General features: G+C 41.1%; 1 protein-coding gene across 1 annotated transcript; it reads right to left on the bottom strand.

The window, feature by feature from the left end:
* Nucleotides 1–323: 323 nt before the first annotated feature.
* igf1 (insulin-like growth factor 1) lies at nucleotides 324–16,735 on the bottom strand. The gene is made up of 5 exons (XM_034225946.1): nucleotides 16,455–16,735; nucleotides 14,997–15,156; nucleotides 5,461–5,717; nucleotides 4,957–4,992; nucleotides 324–4,158 (listed from the first exon to the last, which is right to left on the bottom strand). Exons 1-5 carry the CDS (start codon nucleotides 16,500–16,502, stop codon nucleotides 4,099–4,101), a joined length of 561 nt encoding a protein of 186 aa, XP_034081837.1. The 5' UTR covers nucleotides 16,503–16,735; the 3' UTR covers nucleotides 324–4,098.

Below are 16,735 nucleotides of genomic sequence, written 5' to 3'. Positions count from 1 at the left end.
ATTTCAGCAGGCATTTTTTGTAGCCTTTTCTGTATATCTGTGCCTCGACACAATCCTGTTTTTAGGCCGGCGGATCAGATGTGAGGTCTTTATATATCAGGTGTGTGCCTGATCTCTAATAAGTTGAACTCAGGACAGGTGGACTCCAATCAAGGTGAAGAAACAGCTCAAAGATAATCAAGCTAAATGTGAGGCACCTATGTCATAGCAAAGGACCCGAATACTTATTTCAATGTGAAATTTCAGTAATTTCGTCCTTTTAAATCAGAAAATATGTAGCGTATGTACATGCTGCATTAAAAAAGACTCTCCAGGCATTTATGTGATGTTGACAAGTGGTTTATTCAGCAGGAATGGTGAACAATGTGTCAGTATTTTTTCTACAGAAGGCAATAGAGCACCAAAAATAACAGCGCTCTAATCAAAAAGTTTTCTTGGACAGTGATGGAAATTATGTTTTCTCATTTAACACCTCAAAGAGTTGTGAATGTTTCAGCACCACTTTTTAAACTTTATTGATCATTATTTCACACAGGTCACAAACAAAAATGGTTGAATCATAGTCACATTGAAGTTGGTTGCTGTAGCTTTCTTTAAATATATCAGACACACAGAAGGACTTTTGTCTGGCTAACCTTGCTATTTATGACATTATAAGCTATATTTCAGGTACCAGAGACAAGTTTTTGGAGGGCGTTTTGTGGCTGCAGTGCACTTCGTACCTCAATTGATATTGAATGATTTGATTCATGGCTTATTAATGCTGACTGAGGCTTTGTTCTATTAAAAAGTATTTGGTTTGTACTTTATATCTGAAAATATTCGAGAACCAGAATGGCTCTAAAAGCAACGTTGTTAACATTTTAGCTCTGCATGTCGATTATGTAATTTGTAAATAATTAAAGAACAAAAGTAAACTAGCAAATTCCTATGTTGACAGATAAAAACAGTATTCAATATTGATGGTTGAAAATATTAGTCATTTAGCTGATGTAGTAAAATGTTTAGTCAAAAATGCTTAATAATTTCCGTGTTTTAGGACTCAGCCCACAATATCAAGCTACATCCAGAAGCCAGTTAGCTTTGTTTGGCATAAAGAATGAAACAAGCGGGAAAGCTCTCGTGGCTAGCTTGCCAAACAGTACCCCTACAACGTACATACGGTACATACTAATATACAAATGTGTTTGTTAAAGGTGGGGTAGGTACGTTTGAGAAACCGGCTCGAGATACACTTTTATATTCCATGGAATGCTCTTAACATCCCGATAGCAATGAATATTTTAAGTGCTTTGACAAAAAATCCATAAAAAATGTCATCTGTGGAAGCCGTAGTACTGTAAAAAGCACGACCAATCATTTTAGCAGGCCCGGCTTATTTTGTGCCCTCATTGGTCATGTGCGCGTTCGTGTGTGTTGGAGGAGGGGCTCTGTAAGGAAGTGGCAGATTTTTTCCGGCTGTGTATTTTCAAATTCTAGCGCACTCGAGCTGGTTTCTTCATTCTTACCTACCCTACCTTTAAATCTGTAAGTAAAACAACTGAGATGTAAAAACGACACCATGTGGCGTATTTTGTTGACATTTCTACAAAGCAAAACTAGATGATCCTCCTGTTACCAATCTGTGTGTTTAGCTAAGCTAACCGGCTGCTGGCTGAAATATTGTGTTAAACAGAGGAATCTGAAATTGCTTCTAATCTTCTAATTTTACAAATTGTCCCAATATTTTTTTTAAAGCTAGACGCTGTGCAATATTAATAAGTAAATTGGCTGACATTATAGCTCTTCTCTAACTGTGCTCTTGTTACACTACAGGTTAGCGTGACACAGATAACATGTTGGTGTCGGACTCATGAAGATCTTGGGAAACAAGTTTAAGGCAAGTTTAATTTGCATTTATATCATAATTACAACTTGTAGCCACAGTGGCCGCTGTTCAGCAAAAGTAGTGTAGTCTCGCGATAAGTGTTTTTAATAATCAATTATTTTTCTTCCAGTGAGGTGCATGTAAACACACATCTTAGGACAGACAAAAGCACACCATGACTTTTATCAATCTCAATACAATTGGAAGAATCACAGTTCACAGTACTTTTGTCAAGTTATTTGGCATAAGGGATGTATATTGAGAAAATAATTCAAAAACAGTAGAAAAAATAGCATTTTGCCTTCTTGGGACCACAACATTGTATTTTCTTGTATTTTTTTATCTCCATGCATTCACATATTTCACACAGATACATTTACTCGCTTACACTACTACCTTACTTAAACAGCTTACAAAATAAAACACTATTAAAATGGTGGCCACAAGGCTGTGCAAAAGGGAAGACCTCCAATGTAAGCCCTGCCATCTGTCCGACTTAGCCATCTCTTGCAAGTAACAAACTACAAAATAGCACCATTATACAGTGGATAGGATTCTTAATACAGTTTTATTATATGAAACTATCATGTACAATGAATGATAGCGATGCATAGGTATAACATAAATGGGAGTACTGTTTGATTATACACAGGCAGAGGAGGCAGAGATGAGATGTCTTGGGCGGTTTGTGCAATAAAATGACTTTAAACCTGCATGGAGGCTTGAGCAAACAGCCAGGGTGGTCAGTCCTCATGCAAGGACTTCTTAGAACTGGCTTATCATGAAACGTGTGTGTGTTTTATGTGTGTGTTTGACTCTTGCTCACAGTTACACAACTCTCATTTACACTGTGTGTGCTTTGTCTGTGGGTTTGTTAAAAGCGTGCTGTATCTCATATCTCCAGGAAGACTTCTCATTTTGATTTGCAATATTAACAAAATAGATTTTTCAGATGGACTTTGCAACAGATGCTGTGGAGTTTTGTTGTTCTCAAGCCGTAATGGCAGGTAATGCAGTCCAAGCGACAACTGAAGTAGAAACTAACATAATATATCAGCCCAAGATTGATATCTATCTTTAAACCTCCCATCTTTGCCCCTATTGGAAGAACCTCACCTTCTTTTGCCTCAAACTCAGGTGTTGACAGATTTGGGAAAATATTGTTCCAGAACAATGTTCTACTCTTTTTTGAAAGCTTGTTGACTTGCCGTGACTAAACTTGCATGACTTGCGCTTAACCTTGAACACAGGCCTCCACTCAGGGACTGGATTGTTGACAAAAAATTTGATTTGGCCACAACAAACATTTTTGCCTGATTATCGTAATTCCACTTATTCCACTGACGTATGTCCAATGCACTTTGAGTCCACTGAACGACCCCTTTCTAAAACCACACAAGCACCATTTAATGAATAGCCAATACACTAAATATCAATGTATCTTCAGGTTAATCTTCCTTAAATTCCTCTCCAATTGGGTTTGTTTGTAGTTATAGAAGTTTTGGGATTTTACACTCAATCTTCAGGTTTTTAACACTTCCTGAAGATTTCAAGGGACCTTTAACCTTGACATAAACACTGTGCTAGACTATAAGAATTAGGGATTTTAATTTGACCCAAATATTACTACAATAATGTTTAAATTATTAAACCACCTGGTCTTTGTCCTTTAAAGCAAACCTTGATTTTACTAATTCTCATGCTGCATAAAAACTCTGACGGTAAGATAACCAGATGTTAACTGGGGTAGTAACTGTTATGACCGGTGAAAAAGTATCCTATGAATCCACTCTCTCAGATTGAATGAATTTACCTCCGTTAAGTTCAGGGGACAGGATGGACAACTCATTCAGAAGCACAGCCTGCTGCTCTCTGATTGGCTGATGCTAAGATCCATTCAAACCTTTTCTGAAGCCAGGGGATGCTGCAGCCAACACATGGAGGTATAATAAGCTCTTGTTTGTGTCTCAGCAGCTAAACTAGTCTTTTACATTGCATTAACAAAGAATTCCTCCCGATATGGAATGGTGCAGTGTATAAAATAATCACAAGATTCCTCATCAAACCCTTAAACACAGCTTAGCTTTCAGGTTTTAATCATTTTGAAGAGCTTTCCGGACCTTTGTTAGCATCATTTTTGTTTTTCAGTGAACCATTCCACAGGGGTACCAGGTAAGGCCACTCCCTTCTCTCTTCCCAAGCAGCTGGGCATTTGTCCATTCGCTTCTTCCCTACATTCTGTAATTTCTGCCCCCCGTGTTGCCTCGACTTGAGTTTTTCTGATGCACTTCCTGCAATGAAAGAGAAACGCATTTTAGACATTGAACAGAGACACTGTAGAGACAGGATAAAATAAGCAGGCTTTGGGACAGATGTAGGAGTTTCTGTATCTACGATCTTTGGATGGTGAAAACAAAACTTGGTCACAGAGGTACAGTAAGTACTTTCCTTAAGTCAGGAACCTTTTAATAATTGGCCTGCGAAGCAATAAGAGTTTGCTATCAGGACAACAAGCTGTAGGATAAAATGTCAGTCCAATGAGACATTCTTCAGATTATTGGGCATTGGAATAATTGGCCATCGGAATAATGGGCCATGAGAATAACTGCTAGTTCCAATATTGAAATGGAAAAAAAACAACTAACTATACAAATGTGAGGGTAATGAAAAGATGAACAAAGAGATGAGTGCTTTGAAAGTCACTGCACACAGATATGCACTGAAGGTGATAGGCTTCATATCTGGACCATGCATGTGTCAGTCTGTTTATGGTGAGACGCCAGAATTTCCGCACATAATGTACAGTAGCAGAGTGGAAATTCTGCCTGGGGAGCAGGAGTGCTACTGGGTCTACCACAAAAACCACTTAGTTCTGTCTCTTGCTAATGGTTTTCTTTTTTGAGAGAAGGGTAAAAAGCACAGTGGAATCTTAAAAGGATCACACTCTCCTGCAGGTTTGCAACTCGAGGATGAAACAGAGTCTGCATTTTGGTCTCACGTTGTCTTTCTCGGGCCAGATGAGACAAAGATTTCAGAACGGAGATCTAAAAAATAACATGTACAAAAAAGGTAGCCAACAACTTGCATACCTTGAAGGAAGAATGACTATGTCCAGGTAATGGTCTCTGTGGAAAGAAAAGGAAGATATTTAGATTAGATGTATTCATTTGACTTATAGGCCTACAGCAAGTTAGTAGCAAACTTAAACTTACTTACTGACCATTTAAAGTAACTGAATTAGATAAGAAGTTTGAGACCACTCCAATTTAAAGCTGAATAAACACTGTAACCACAGCCTTCAACTAGTTAGCTTAGCTGAGCATAACGAGTGGAAACAGCTAGCCTTATTAGGCAATATCAGAATGTGCCAGGTGTTTTGACCTACTATCAATTTGTAAGCTTTGGGTTAGGTTATCTATTCAATTGGATAAAAGAGTGGTATCAATCTTCATCTAACCCTTAGAAAGAAAACAAATGGATATCAAGTATGCATGCTCCGATAGAAGCTAACAAAACATTCATATTTGCTTTTTCTTACACATTTCCTGAAGAGTACATTTTTTCAGAGTATATCTGTTTGATGCTGTGCTCACCTTCTTGTTTTTTGTCTTGTCTGGCTGCTGTGCTGTCCTACGCTCTGTGCCCTTGTCCACTTTGTGCCCTGCGGTACTAACCTTAGGTGCTCTGGGCAGGTCTGTGTGGCGCTGGGCCCGCACAGAGCGGGCAGCCTTGTTAGGCTTGACAGGTGCACAGTACATCTCCAGGCGCCGCAGCTCACAGCTTTGGAAGCAGCACTCGTCCACAATGCCACGTGACCGCCGTGCATTGGGGCCATAGCCTGTTGGTTTACCTGTTTGAGAGGAACAGCAGAAAGAGTCAAAGTAAGTTACATTTGGGCAAATACAAAGCTGGCAATTATGGAAACTGCCCATTGTTCTGATGGTATTATTACAACACCCCAATGTGAGGATGAATGATTGATTGGACTGAAAACCTGTTTGTCTGAAGTCTTGCTTTTGCTGAAGTCCAGAACTCTTTGTTCTAATGGCGCATTTACTACAGCGTGGAGCTTGCTTTAAACATGCCCGGCCCGTTTTTGGTTGCGTTTCCACTTGGCGTAGTTCCGGCTAGCGGGTACTATTACCTGTTTTTCTGGCCCCATAAAATCGAGGTTCTTTCCGGGCCAACAACCAGGCTGAGTCGGGCTGAGTATGCTAAACTAGAGAGAGAATCGCTGGCAAGGGGGCTACAACTACAGCAAAATGAACATATTTGACCGTGATTTAATTGTAATACACGTTTCAAAATGATGCCGAAGTAACAACATACTGATACCGGTTAGTAAAAACCATGAATTAATGCTTTGACAAGTCTGCAGACAGACGGCAGGCAAAAAACCTTTTTTAAATGCGTGTTTTCTGAATGGAGATCGGCTAAGCTAACGCAGTATATGCTCCGACCGTCCACACTCACAACAACGGCCTATACAGACATAAATAAACCAGCGACTGTATTGGCCATGACACAGACAGTGGTTTGTACTTGTTTAACTTTTGTCTAGTTTCTGAACAGATATGAGGAGCTGTGAGCTTGAGTGCTAACAGCTAATGTTGTTTTTCTGGGGTTCTCATTGAAGATGACGTCACGGCTCCACCTACACTGCGTTAATATAGTTACTGCCCCAGCTACTAAACTGTAATGGAAACGCAGCATAAAGTGAGCCAGTCCTAACAAGGCCTAACGAGACCTAGCCATACAGAGCGAGGTCGAGCGAGGCCCTGTAGTGGAAATGCGCCATAAATGTACTAAGACATTTCGGTCGTAAATCTCATTATGACAGAAAGTTTAACAAACATAGCAACAGTTACTAAGGGGTTTTATCAACTTAAGATTTTTTTTACTTCTACATTGCTTTATCAGGGTTAGCAGATTTAATCAAACTAATTGTGGCTAGTGGCCAAACCCTATGCTTGTAATAAAGCAGTGATAATGGCCAGGTCAGGGTCTGATTCCTCTGATGTATGAACGGCCTTAATGATATGGATTTTTTCCGCGTATAGTTTACAGTGTATCACATTGCACACTATGGACACTTTTTTGGCAGCTGCTTCCCTGTAAAAAAATGGGCCGCAGTCACCCAAACGTTGAGAAAATCACGCTCAGCCATTTTGGCCCAGGTATCTTTTACACAGAGTCTCGTCCAGCGGGGCCAAACCACAGGCCCTCTGGGTCTGATCAACCTGCAGAAACAGCCAGGCAGTCTTGGAGGCCTCACCCCCATTGGCTCTGCTGCACGGTTCATTCACATTTTTGTTTGGCAGAAGCCCCCTGGAGCCTCTCTGCTAGAAAATGGGTGCAAAGATGGTGGCATGATGCAGCGTGTGTACAAGTTTAGTAAGAGATGAGGTGGAAATATTTTATGTATATTATCACTTAAAGAATGTATAAAACCTTATTTAAAGGTGTGATACTCTAGTTGACTGAGTGGCCACATCAAGTTACCATGACGCAAATATTCACTTCCTCTTTCAACTCCCTTACCCCCACAAAACCCACCCTCTGTTGGTGGCCTTTGGAAAAACGCAGACTCTCCATTAAAAATTCCCTACTCACCTTGAGCAATATAGCCCTGATGGGCTTTTCTCTTTTACAAAATAAAATAATAATAATTTAATATGGCATTTACAAGGAGGAAATGCCTTTCCCTCTCAGAGTTAATAGCTCTTGGCTCAGAAGCCTGCCAGTGCTGACAAAGTCCATTAACTGCTGCTCTCTGTCTGCCTTGTCCTAACAATGTTGTTCTGGACAGAGAGAAGCTTTCATTCAGAAACAGAAGCATCTTTCTCCTCGGACCCCCAGACACAAAGCAGAGTGGAAGGTAATGGAGGTGTGAATGAGAGGGAAGGGAAGGGGGACAATAGGGAGGCTTTCGTGTTGCATATCAGGTAGAATGATGCTAAAAATACATTGTGCACCTGCATTATTTAGGGAACAGGAAGAAACAGAATCACACAGATCTCAAACTGCCAAAAGGGATGTATTAAATGAAATATGGAGATGACAAAAATCTTATTCAGCTTTTGACTATGCCAGGTATTCCACTGTCATTCTTTCTTTTTCCCTGCAGTTTACCTTTGCATGTTATATATTAACACCTGATTTAGAAAGAGAGAAACATGAAGTTGAGCCCTGGCTAACGATTATATAATGTATGCTGAAAGCCAAAAGAGGGGCCATGCCTTGTTGCCTGGCCTGTTTTGGCAATTCCTCCCAATAAAGCCTTACAAATTAACATCCGCTATTATTCTGGAAATAGCTTGCAACCCTGCTGCACAAACAGCTGGAAGGGAGAGAAAAGCAGCTGGCACCGGTTGTAACATGTAGGATAATCAGCTGGGGCAGGTTTGGGAAAATCATGCATGTAATAATGAGGTCTAAAAGCTTTGCAAGGTTTTAAATGCTTCAATAGCATGGATAGCAGCTGTAATCCCTCATAAAAGAGGGCTGTGGTTGTGACTGTTGTAAAACAAATAAGGACAAGCAACCTTTTCTGCCAGTGCTTCCCGCCTCGCGGCCCCCTGCTGTTTGAAATGGACTCTAGATTAGGGACGCACGCACGCTGATGAGGGAGGGTTTCGGGTCAGATTAGAAAGCGTGTGTCAGCATTTAAACCATCATGACGATGCAGAGTGCAGTTAGTGGATTTCTGTCCTCTTACATGTATGATTTACTATGTTGTAGGGGAGAAATGGCAAACGTTCTGTACCCTTTCAAACCATATGCAGCATTACGTAAGATGCAGTTCTGTTCTGCACTATTTCTGTACAAAAAATACGAAGCACCACCAGAAGTAACTGTTGTAACTTGAAGCTTGAGACATGGAATGAAGAGTCCAACAGTGTTATAGAAGTGCATTACTAAATACGAAACATGTTTATGTTTGACAGCTTGTCGGAAGCCAAAACACTTCTGACAGTGCCTTTTATTTTAACAATGTAAAGAGTCAACATGGGGACACAAATGTAATCCTCTGTCTTTACATGAATCAATGCATGTGTTTTAATGATCCATGCAGAACCTATGCAGATGTTATAATGTACTTTGGCAAATGTTGAGTAAGAGAAAATGCTGGATGACATTGCATTTTCTCTGATGGATCTGCTATTAAAAATGAGTTAGGATGTTTTATGAACACTGTCTTATGCTCCAGTAGTGTGTTCTATAGATCTTTTTTTATGTTCTTAAAATGTTTTGGTTATGAAATGGTATTCACTGAGAATCCAAGCTGACTACAACTGTCACCCATATGAGCAGGCTTTTCAGAACCACCTTCAAAATGCTTAGTACTATAAAGAGTATGCCTTTGAAGTGGAATGCCAGTAGCCTTTTAACAGAAAACTACCCACTGTCAAATGTAGCGTAGACTAAGTGTTTCATCTGATGCCACTCCACTGCTCCATCTAACATCTTTTGCTTCAGTGTTTGACAGCCTCAGCACACATAGTGTTCATTCCTCCAAGGAGCGGCACTGGAGAGAGATGGCTGGATTCCCCCATTCCAGAGTGGGACAGAAAGCATGGTCAATAAAAACCAGTGGATTCTTGGAGCCTGTTTTTTATTATATGTACAGCACTTTGGCTCGACCAAAAATCGTTTATAAATGTGCTATATAAATAAAATTTGATTTGATTTGACACTGCTCTTCCTGCGAAGTGTCAAGCCGTTTACAGCGGGGAAGGGATTAAGTGCTGCTAAAGTACTGGAAACTACCTCTTTATCATTAGTACCACAAAGACTTTATGGAATGGGGGACGTGTTCCTCACACTAATGGGCCACTACAATGAGTGTTGGTCACAGCTTTATCAATATAGATCAAAAAGGGATTTATTATAAGACATCAGTTAGAATTCAAAGAATGGGCGATTTTGTAACGAAGAGATTGGACAGGGTTTTTGTGGATAGGTGGGCTGGTACAAATCTCCTGACTTTGTTCCAGCAAAAATAGATTTGCCCACTGTCGCTCACATGTACAATAATTAGAGTCATGGCAAACAACCAATCCTATCGTTCTAGTATAAGGGCGTGTTGGATCAATAGTGTGCAGTAAATGGAAGACAATTTATGAGACCTAAAGTTAAGAAGAAAGAATGCCAGAAAGGTCCAGGAAATCAACCATGAACCTTGGTGATCTCTGCACTCATGCAACTAGATACGTCCCCGGTTTTCTTTGTACATGTCCTACAATATGTGGTGGGATTAAACTGATGACGGGTTTCAAAGGTAAAGTACTGTTTGGTCCCTGAGTGTCCTCAAATCCCTCGAGTCTCAACTTCAGCTAATGAACTAAGTCTGGGGGGCGCCTGCCTGTTCTTTTCAAGAGACACCTCTTTGTTCCACCAAGTAGTAATTCACTGAAGGGTCTGAGATTTTTAGATCAGGTCTTAATGGGAAAAGGACACCTTTTCTCATAATGGAGAGGACACAGGAGGTCTTTCTTCAGATCTCAGCCTTCTGCCGTGTGTTCAGTTCCAGTGTAAAACTATGGAGGAGAGGGGGTGTCCTGATCATCCTGTAATCCACATAATCCCCTGCTGCTAAGGGACAAGACCTAGCTATGTGTGTGTTTGAGTGTGTGCGTGCATGCCCGTGACGTTCTTGTTTACACATTCTACCTCCCACCAGCTCCAGTGGCTTTGAATAAAATTGACCGGGACAAACACAGAAGAGGAAATCTCATCAATGGCTGCTAAAGGCAATGTTCCTTCTCTTTTCCACCTTCAACTCATGTCATCAGTACAAGCCAACACACCTAAAATGGTTTAACCAGAGAGGATATTTGGCTGAACTTCGTATACCAACAATTGGCTCTTGACCCAAAATGATGGATTGTTCCATATGGTCGTAATTCAAGAGAGTTTGAGCATCAATCATTTCACAGAAAACAATCCTAAGATTATATATCTCATGTTCACTCGAGAATAAATGTGAATACTTTAACATGAACTGATACAATATGAAGTGACTTAGGACTGGGAGCCACTTAGCCCTCATACTACAGCCAAAAAAATCCCATAACATCTGATTAATGGAATGAACATTGGAGTGAAATAACCCCAAGGTCCTGCCTGCTAAAGCATTATAAAGACAACTGAGGATTTCTAGGTCAGGCAAATAATTGGAAAAACTGACTACGGTTGTGGGTTTTTTTCAGTTTCATAGACTGCAGTTTTTTTCATTACGTAAAAAAAGTATTTCCACCAACTAGTATTTAACATTTCTGTCAGGGTTGGAACCCTGTAGTCTCTAAATGCAAGTGGGCTATTTTACTGGTTGCAAGTGTAAGGTGGATTGGCAAAAGCACTCTCAGCACAGAAAGCCCACTGTCGTTGCAACACTGTCTCTGGACACATTATCAATCAGACGGCTGCCAAGTTTAACACGGTCAGACTGGAGGGGAAGAGTTCAGGGAAAGGAGTGCGCCTCCGTTGGCCAAGCTGTTACGCTGCCGGCTCCCATAGATGACAAATGGATTATCCAGATATTTTTACTCAAACAGCCACTGGTGCATGTGGCGACCGAGAGAGAGGAAAAGGAATGACAGAGAGAATATGATAGAGCGAGAGAAACAGAGGAAGACAGGGAGCAGCATATTTTCCAGGGCACAGCACCCTACTGCTCAAACCTCATCGTCTTTTCAGAAAAAGGATGGAGTGTCTTTTTTCAACACAGGAAAATGTGGCATTGATAGATGGACACTGTGTAGTTCAGTGACTGCACAGTGTAAGGTAATGCGGCAAAGACAAATATATTCTATGCACCACAAAAAGGTATGTTCATGTTTAAGAAGTCTATCCTACGTAAGGATTCATGAGTAACATTGGCCTCCATTCAACACTTTCTCATGAGATGAATACGGACAGTACTGCTATACGTATATAGCCTGTGAGAAACATGTACAAAGCTGTAGTCAAACTCTGCAGTAGCCAACACGTTGTCACATTCTCACATCATCCAATCTCTGAACACTCATACCTCGTCAAACATTTCATCAGCTTTACGCTACAGCTGCAGACACTTCTTGGAACATTTTACAAACCTTCAAACTGAGATTTGAATCATTAACATGGGATTTACCATTGAGCAAGAAAAGATTGACCAAAGTTGAAGAAGAGAATGACAAGACCCTTGCAACACATAGATGCTAAATGTTATGCACGATCCAATAAAACCCTCTCTTTGATCAAACAGTCCATGGTCTTCCACCATCTCTCAGCTTACACGAAGAGAACATGGTCATATATGCAAGTGAAATGCTGAAGCAGAGGGAATCCACAGACCAAAAAGTCTTAACTGGCAGAAAACTGGCAATGGAGCAGGCTGTCATGACCACTTCACAGCATGCAGGGGTTGCCAGCAGCATCTGGATGAACAAGACTCACAGCTTTGCAGCAGCTTGGTAGCCCTCCAACAAACTATGTGGCAAACACTGCACAAAGGGCCTGATGCAGAGACCGATGTTGACTGGTCCTGGAAAAGCTGCATGCAGGGGTGGAGGAACGAGGCACTGTCATGTGGGGGGGGGGGGGGGGGGGGGGTGCAGCAGCAAGGTGCATGGTGACACAACCTCAAGACAATACGTTGGTATTGGAGGATTCTGGGAAAACTTCAGACTATGTTCGTGGAATTTTTGGAATGGTCCACTCAACCGTTTTATCAGGGGTCAGGGATGGATGTTGACTGGACACAAAAACCGGCATGGCACCCATTCATAATCCCAGACTTTTATTTTACATTTAGCTATATAGAGCACTACTTTTTTAACTGGTAGTATTCGTTGACATTGGACATACATTGTGTAACCAAACCGACCACTTTAATATACTTGGCTTTGCAGTGACAAGCCTGTATACCTTGGAGTTCCCTCTATATTTGACTAACATTTAGGGTACATCTAATCCAATATGCAGTGCTAAAGCAGAAAGTAGTGGACTATTTATGTTGGCACATGCAGGAACGTTGGGGTGGTGGATAATCGTGAAGCACCTTCTTCAAAAATCTTTCCCTACCCTTCACCATACCAAACAGTATGCAGAAAGCAAACATCTTTTAAATTGTTGACATTGGAAAAACATCACTGAACGTAATCTTGGGTTTTGTGGAATTGTCCAACAATCATGGTTCCATGATCATCCAACCAACTGAGGCAAAGCAGAGCTGTCACCATCACATGTGCTTCAAGAGCACACTGTTGGATCACATTTTCAGCTGTCTTGAAACAAGAAGCTATGTCAGTACCATGATTGGGTGCTAATGACTGTAGCAGGTATTATTTGCAAAGGCCCCGTCAACAGGAAAACATAGTTTAACCAATTGGGTTTAGACGGGGTAAAAAGCCTGAGCCAAACAGGAAGTGTTGGCATAAAGGAGAGCAGCTCAAATTCGCGGATGAAATACCAACAAAGACGGCCAGAGAGTACAGAGGTGAACAGAGGGGTCATGAAAGAATTGGACTGAAAAGCCAAGAATCAAGAGCAACCCATGCAGGCACTGGATTGGTTGGAGTTCCTACACAAATGGACTGTCAAGGATTCACAAGGCTATGAAGGTCATTGTGGGCTTTAAGATAGATCTAGTGGATGATAATTCTAGATGGATGAAACTTTGTACAGACATTCATGGTCCCAGAGGATGATAATGGCAGCACCTATAGGTTCTGAGGGAAATGTCTACAGGTTGGGATTAAACAAAATGTCTTCCACTTCATGATGAACTGTATTAACTTTGGTGATTCCTTTAATGTTCCTAAAACGCCCTGATCAAGTCAATATTTCAGATGTAATAAATACTTTGGTTTATGGCTGATATCCCACAAAACATATGCTCATAAGCATTTAGCTCAAGCTCCACTGTACAATACAGTACAGTCTTACAAAGCTAGGATGGCTAGACCACTTTGTAATCATCTTGCCAATAAAATGTACTTAGGTTTTTGGCTTGTACCTGCGTTTGATTTGCATTATTATAGGTTACATGGGGCCAATACTACATTTATTTCCTTGCTGTACTGTGGCAAAGACTGGCCCCCTCCTGGCCCCTAATCCTCCATCAGTCACCGGTTCTCCAGAAGGTGTATCCTCAAACCACTCCAGGTTCAGGTTCCGGTGAAAACAATAAATTACTGGAAATATAAAACTATAGATGCTGCTGATTTCCCACAGAAATCTTATATCTTCTTCTTTCTCTTTTCTTTTTGAAATTGGCAGCTGACAAAGTCTACCACATGTGGAAAATCTTTCATAACTTTGGGCCCAAACCATTAATAATGGATTTTTATGTCAAAGCTGCACGGAAGTCACCGGGACAATCAATTATTATGGGAACTTTAAAATGACTTTCGTGGAGATACAACGCTCCTCCAGGACATTCAATGCAAATTGGGTTAATTGGATGGAGGTCAGCCAAATAAATGTGAATAAATCTTAGCCCTGTTGTGTGTGAGCCAGCTATACTGCTAATGTACAATCACTCTGTTAGTCTTTGACAGAGAGATCGGGATACATGTCCGGACAAACACTGACAGCCTGTGGAACATTGCACCTAACCTCCGTAGCTCCATTTATCCTATGCTGCTCTAAGCTTGGTTGTACCATTAATGGAAAAATCTGAGATTTAAATCCTGGATTGTTGGTGGAGGGTTTTCTTTGGGTTGCTTTCCCTTCTCTGGTGGAAAGAAGAAAAAACTTCCCTGCAACATTTAGTTTCTACCCCTCCCCTTTTTTTGACATAGTCAGCCAAATTCCACTTAAAACACAGTGGGCAAAACTGTGATTTGCCACCAATAATATAGGTGTTATGATTATTCCATAGTTCATTAACATTTGCATGTTCAAAATATGGTTAGCTGTCCATCAATGAGAATGAAGCATTACAACATATGTGCAGGGATGACTGTGAACTTTAAGAAAGGATGTAAGAGGAATGATTGAAGGAAGAAAGGGAACATTAATGAAGGGAAAGCCAAGACAAGATGTCAAACTGGCTGCTTTTTTATTTATGAGCTCGCTGGAGGTGGAGAGCTCTGGGACAGATACAGCCAACCTTTATGAATAAATAAAAAGGTGCACTTACTGAAATAAAAGCCTCTCTCTCCACACACAAACTGCAGCGTGTCGACCAGCTCCGCCCCGCACAGGGTCTCTGGGCCCGCCCCTGTTGGCGTCGGAGTCAGGGTGAGGACGCACAGCAGTAGTGAGAGGGTGCGGCTACAGGAGATACAGCACATCGCACTCTGCAGCACAGGGAGAGAGGGACAGCTTTAACATTTCCACTGCTGTTAAACACAGAGCATCATCACAGACAGATTTCATTTTAATTTAGTGTAAGTCATGTTTTTATTAAGCTGTCACATAACACTGCTGGCCACTGAGTCTATCTGCTGTGATCGTTGGTGGCACAGTGCCTTGCTCAATGACACATCAGAGGGTGAAACACTAAACATTTTCCCACATAAGGTTTTTCCCAGTGAACTGAAGCCTCGTCTCCCTAACTTCCACTTTGCTCTGATAAATAAGAAATACAAAGAAGAAATAAAAGTGTCCGTGGCCACAGATGGTAACTTTACAGGGGTTTGGAGATGTGGAGGAAAATGACTTAAATCCAAACTTCCACTTGGTGCCAGAGTCAAAGAGTCAAACAAGAGGCTGGGCAGCTCTGATGCTCCGGAGCGCCTGTGTGCAACGAGCAGAGCGTGTCCAAATTGAAAAGACACATTTCATCTTGTCATCGCGCCACTCAGGCCCTGTATACGTCATCACATGGTAATACAAATCAATATTAATCAAGAACCTTTTAAAATATATCATTAATCAAATCTAAGTAATGAGGCAGCAGTTTTCCCTGTATGCACATTATTACGCACAGAACTGGACTAAAAACGTAAACATTCAAAAAGCAGAATAAGAGCTGCAAAAAGCGCCAGGGATCTTTCCGGGAGATGGAAAACGGCTCTCCCGCAAAACCCGGTCGAGGAAGCTGAGTGGGTCAAATATAATAACACGAATAAACATAGGACACTATCCATCTGCATCCAAACACAAACCGCACGGTCCCGACGCCGTTAAGCATTTCATGTTAAGCTGCTCTGTCTTAACCCCGCAGCCTAAGGTGGGATATTAAGCTCTTAATAATGCAGACTCAGCAGTAATTATGTGAAAGTTGCAGAGCTGCATTAAGACTTTCTGGAGAAAAAGAGCGCACAGAAGCTCTGAGGATGAAAACCCATTCATCCGAGCAGTAAAACTCATGCACGATTCATGTCAAAATCTCCAACAGCAAAAAAAGTAAATTAAAGCACAAGGGACAATTTCTAGTTAGAATAAAACATCATTAAACGTATGCAGCACAGTTTCTCTGTAACTGAATAAAATGATTAAACATATCGAAATAAATCCACATCTGTCATGCATGTAAAAGCATTGAAATGATCTGAAACTGAAACAAGTATTCTTACAGTTAAACCTGAGGATGCTGTGTGCAAATAGTGAGCAAGTGAAGGTGAATATATACAAAGGAAAGCAGGTAAGTTACCTTGAAGACATCACATAAATGCCACTGAAAGGAAACAGCGCTAGACATCCCCACGGGTCTCCGCAAGACAAAGCCCGGCGAAAATGAACTTGTTTGAAGTCATTAAAAACGGGGAGAAAGAGGATGAGATGCGGGCAATGTCACATCTCAATATTCCGACTTTGTTCCATTGCGCAGGCTCGTTTTGGAGAAGTGAGATTTAGCGAACAGGAGACGGATTTAGAGAAAATCCCTCACATTTATCTACATTACACAGACATTTTCAACAGGAAACAGCTGGG

Source organism: Gymnodraco acuticeps, unplaced genomic scaffold (assembly GCF_902827175.1).
Source record: "Gymnodraco acuticeps unplaced genomic scaffold, fGymAcu1.1, whole genome shotgun sequence".
Lineage (NCBI taxonomy): Eukaryota > Metazoa > Chordata > Actinopteri > Perciformes > Bathydraconidae > Gymnodraco > Gymnodraco acuticeps.
The sequence above is the reverse complement of the archived record's forward strand: the minus strand, read 5'-3'. Positions and strand labels throughout refer to the sequence as shown.

Excerpts from the sequence above, each read along its gene's own strand:
- igf1 (XM_034225946.1), bottom strand. The coding sequence starts at position 16,502 with ATGTCTAGCGCTGTTTCCTTTCAGTGGCATTTATGTGATGTCTTCAAG. Across the intron at positions 15,157-16,454 it reads ATTTATGTGATGTCTTCAAG|AGTGCGATGTGCTGTATCTC; the intron begins GTAACTTACCTG and ends CCTGTGCTGCAG. Across the intron at positions 4,159-4,956 it reads ATAGTCATTCTTCCTTCAAG|GAAGTGCATCAGAAAAACTC; the intron begins GTATGCAAGTTG and ends CTTTCATTGCAG.